The sequence below is a fragment of the Limulus polyphemus genome, unplaced genomic scaffold, assembly GCF_000517525.1.
Source record: "Limulus polyphemus unplaced genomic scaffold, Limulus_polyphemus-2.1.2 Scaffold4661, whole genome shotgun sequence".
NCBI classification, from domain to species: domain Eukaryota; kingdom Metazoa; phylum Arthropoda; class Merostomata; order Xiphosura; family Limulidae; genus Limulus; species Limulus polyphemus.
This window is the reverse complement of record NW_013670271.1, coordinates 43,784-48,534: the sequence shown is the minus strand read 5'-3', so window position 1 is coordinate 48,534 and position 4,751 is coordinate 43,784. Positions and strand designations below refer to the sequence as shown.

The following is a 4,751-nucleotide window of genomic DNA, read 5'->3' as shown; positions in this document are numbered from 1 at the left end:
TAATAGCAAGCATAGTGTGAGAAGCCATGATATTTCAAGAAGTTAAGACGAGACCAGAGATAAGCGTATTGTCAGAAGCCATGGCATTTCAAGAAGATAAGACGAGACCAGAGATAAGCATAGTGTGAGAAGCCATGGTATTTCAAGAAGTTAAGACGAGACCAGAGATAAGCATAGTGTCAGAAGCCATGGTATTTCAAGAAGTTAAGACGAGACCAGAGATAAGCATAGTGTCAGAAGCCATGGTATTTCAAGAAGTTAAGACGAGACCAGAGGTAAGCACAGTGTCAGAAGCCATGCCATTTGGAGAAGTTAAGACGAGACCAGAGATGATAAAATAATGCCATCTTTCAAAATGAACAACAGAAGTTCTTGGAACGAGTTTACTAATAGCTGAGTGTAAAAGGTAAAATGTAAGATACTGATAATGTCTGCTTGGCCAGGGTCGGGCGTGGCCTATCGGGTAGCGTGCTCGTACTGTGATTCTGAGGGTTCATGGGTCGCATCCTATTTACGCAAAAACGAGCTCCACATTTTGGGGCCGTGGATGAACTATAAGAATGAGGATAAAATTGATTAGAGGAGAGTAGTCCAAGACTTGACAGTGGGTGTTGTTGACTAGCCGCCTTCTAACTCTAATCTATCGGTTCAAAGTTAGGGACAGCATAGCAGGGCGTGAAAATTCTGAAACAAACAAAGAACTGCCATGATCAAAACAATTTTCAATCAAGGTCTAACTATAATAAAAAAAAGAGCTACTGTTATAAGCAGAATTTCCAGCTGAAGCAAAGTGAGAGAACAACTGATATGACAACACATTTACCGCCAAACTACAGGAAAATAAACAATTTCCCAAGGTTAGAACGTGCTTAAAGTCGTGGATAAAATGTTGCAGTGAACTTTTCAAACCCCAGAAGATAGGCTACGATAAAAGTACCAACAAAAACAACAATAAAACGTATGGTGATAACCGTATTCGAACTGACCTCTCCGGTAGTAGTCATTCTCCAAATACGTGAAATGAAAGAGAAAACCTGAAACACGTACTTTAAAATGTCACAAGGTTTAATAATCATTACGACCGAAAAGTACAAGAAATTCTTCACGTTTACAAAGGTAAAATAAATGATAAAAATTATCAGTATAACGCATCAACATTACCACGGCTTTCTACTATTAAAAACAACCGAGTTAATAATGGTAATAAGAAGAACAGTCATGATGTAACACACATTCTTTTAACATTAGTCGAAACTTTTCAAAACACACGATGGTCATATCACTTCAGATGCAGCTACTAATACTGATTAAAATATTTTTTAACCAAATCTTATTAGAGGTTTTTTTTTACATATTTGATTTTAAATGCAATGTGTCTTTCGTTCATATGTACATTTGGATGAAAAGAAAGGTTTTCTGAACATCCCGATTGTGTTTAGTCCTAAACTGTAAATTTAGGGTTAAACGTTTTAAATCAAATTTACTTTCACGATTTTTTGTGGCTTTTTTTTCAAATACACAACAAAGGTACCTTACTTTAGTTTGAAGTCTATGTCACAAACTGTGAATAAATTATTTATGTAACCCGGCTTTCAAATAATAGTAGAAGACTATTAGCGTAAAAATAAGAAAAAGGCGCTATGTATAAGCTACTGTTTTTTTGTTTGTTTACTTTCACAGAAATATTTGGTCAAAGACGCTTCATTTTTTTTTTTTCATTTTCAGTATTTACTAGACCACCGTGACTCGTAGGGTCAAACACTATTCAGAGGTTATGAAGAATTCAAGCTAATTTCAATATTGCACCGAAATGAAGGTTTATTTTGAGATAATTTAATTAAATATTTCAATCCATTCGTGTTATTTATAATTCAAGAAAATATATTTGATTGTTGATCGGGAGTAAAAGGAAAGACCATTTTATTTTCAAAAAAAAGTGAAGTGAGAAGTTTCGTAAAGAGCGCGAACGGTAGTGTGAATGATTTTTTGACTGAGAAAATAAGCAAACAAACAATCTCAGAGTTTTAGTAGTCTATAGATAGATTCTTCAAGATCTTGTTTTTGTCATCTTACGGCTTTTAATGAAGATGGGAACATTGACAGGGAAATAATATATTAGCCAATGCTCGGCAAGAGGTTTTCGTTTATAAAATTGTGTTGTTGTTCTCGACTTGATTTTTATTTTATTACCTCCTCTCCATAGTTACTATTTGCATATAGTCAATAATATTGTAGGTCCATTTTATTGTTGTTCTTTTTATGCTCCTTTATAACACATTTTCAGCTCACCATTTAATTTCTGTTGTGCATATATTGTTGTATAGAAGATATTTTAAAGTGATTCATCAGGTGGAAAACAAATAGATAGATAGATAAACCGATATGTGGCGCTATCTAGTGTACCTAAATTCATCTAGAACTTTTCATAAAAATGATTCGAAAAACGGGGCTAACTCGGTAACCCGTGGCCCGATTTTAACGAAACTTGTTTTATTCTCTTTCTATTCTCAATTCATCACAAATATGGCGGTATTGTGCGCCGATTTTGCTGTATATAATTACAGACAAGCGCACAAACAAACAGTCTCAGAGTTTTAGTAGTATATAGATAGATTACGCCATTTTTTAACGGGTTTGGTGCTGTATTATATAATTTCCTGGAAGCCATTTCAAAATTTACAGCTGTAGGTGTTCAGTGTATCTTAAAAGCTAGCTAGCTGGTGGGCAACATGGAAGTACTATTCAAACATTTCGGACATCACAAAAGTTTTTTTACAATGAAACAGCTCTGACCACTGCTGTTAGTCGAGATAACACTGTATTCCCGCTATTTAATAATAAGGAGATACTTGCAATTCGACTTTTAACCTGTATTCTACTCGTAGACATTATGAAACCTGTCACAGGTTATCATACCCTACCTCCATGGTGATGAAGGGATCGTATGTTTGAGCAGGAGTGTTGATGAGACCACCGATCAGCTCATCCATCTTCCCAGGCTCGTAAACGATGTACGGTTGTCGCAGAAGAATACGAAGGGGGTCTTCTCCTACAGAAAGACAAAATGTATTTGAAATTAAGAACATACGAAGAAAATATTCTACAGAAGATCAAGACAATAATCGAAATCCATAAGATTATTGAAAAAGTGTTATTCTCTTGCGAGACAAGATCAAGAAGGGTGTGGAATGAATGTCACTCCAACAGGAAGACAAGAGGGTGGATGAAATAATGAAAACTAGTGCATTAATTGAAATCAAAGAAATCATGAAAAATTTCTTCTTCTGTAAAAAAAAAAGAAGAAGAAAAAACATGAATGAAATAAGGAAAGTATGCAAACTTCAGTCCTCCAGAAAAGCAAGACAGTAATAAAAGCCAAAAGGAGTTCGATGTTTTTACAGTAACTGAAATACAAAACATTGAAAGATAGGATAACGTACTAAATATGAAGTCCCATTTATTATTTGATTCTCTATTTGACACTAAATTATACCGATTTTGAGGAATTTCATCTCTCATCAGTAATCTTGGACAAGGGTAAATAAAATGAAGACTAGGGTTCTTATGGTGATGGTTTATGTTTTATATATGGTATTTTTATTTACCAAAGTTAACCTATATTCATATTTCTTCAATATTTGTATTTATAACTTTTTAACATCTATATAAGTATAGGTTTACTGTTGTGAGTAAAAGACTATTAAAAATACCACACAAAGAAAACTTTTATAACACTTTTTCTTTTTGTTTTATACGAAATGGGTAGTCAGTGTCTTCTTCTATAGTAAATGAAGAGAATTGAAAAGGTCTTCCCTTACAGAAAAACAAGACAAAACATTGAACATCAAGAAGGTCTTCTCTTACAGAAAAACAAGACAAAACATTGAACATCGAGAAGGTCTTCCCTTACAGAAAAACAAGACAATACACGAAATCAAGAACGTTGAGAGGGTCTTCCTTTACAGAGAAACAAGATAAATACACGAAATCAAGAACATTGGGAGGGTCTTCCCTTACAGAGAAACAATACAATACACGAAATCAAGAACATTGGGAGGGTCTTCCCTTACAGAGAAACGAGAAAAATACACGAAATCAAGAACATCGAGAGGATCTTCCCTTACAGAGAAACAATACAATACATGAAATGAAGAAGCGTATTATGATTGAAATGGACAAGTCAATAACGGAAACTAGTAAAACAACACCTATAAAGTGTTGAAGTTCCTTCGAGTTACTGTAAATGGTTTAACTCCATCAACATTTTTAAATATAAAAACTGTATTTGAAATGTTATTATATACTCTTCTTGCTGAAAACCCGTATTGGACTAATAAAAACGACCGTATTAAAAGTGACCATCATTCTTATTTGATATGTTATCACAGTTATTGCCCATTTAATTTTTTTTTTACCTACGAATTCGTGGTACTTGTTATATCTTCTGACCATTCCCTGGATGTGAGTGTGCCCAAACCTAAAGGCTGCTGCTTGGAAGGAGTTGGCCATTCCCATGTGCACGTTATCGTCGTATCCGTTCCAATAACCCTGCAAGAGTGCCATATCGTAACGTTAGATTTTCAAGAAGCCATCAAAACATGTTAGTTTTTATTACCATTTGCTCATCACGCTCGAACGTTAAATAGTTTGTTAGGTATCTTACCTTCTGATCTGAGTGTTAAAATATAACACGCACGGAATATAAGACGCACCCTTATTTTGAAGACAAAGTTTTGGGGAAAAAAAAGCTA

At 34.4% G+C, this 4,751-nt stretch overlaps 1 protein-coding gene across 1 annotated transcript in view; it reads right to left on the bottom strand.

Moving 5' to 3' along the window:
- The window catches only part of LOC106471503 (peroxidasin homolog), a 53,996-nt gene that overhangs the window by 13,751 nt on the left and 35,494 nt on the right, over window positions 1-4,751 (bottom strand). Inside the window, exons 7-8 of the mRNA XM_022400114.1 lie at window positions 4,416-4,571; window positions 2,922-3,049 (exon numbers count right to left, since the gene is read on the bottom strand). Of these exons, the coding sequence (XP_022255822.1) occupies window positions 2,922-3,049; window positions 4,416-4,571 (284 nt within the window). The remainder of the gene's footprint in view (window positions 1-2,921; window positions 3,050-4,415; window positions 4,572-4,751) is intronic.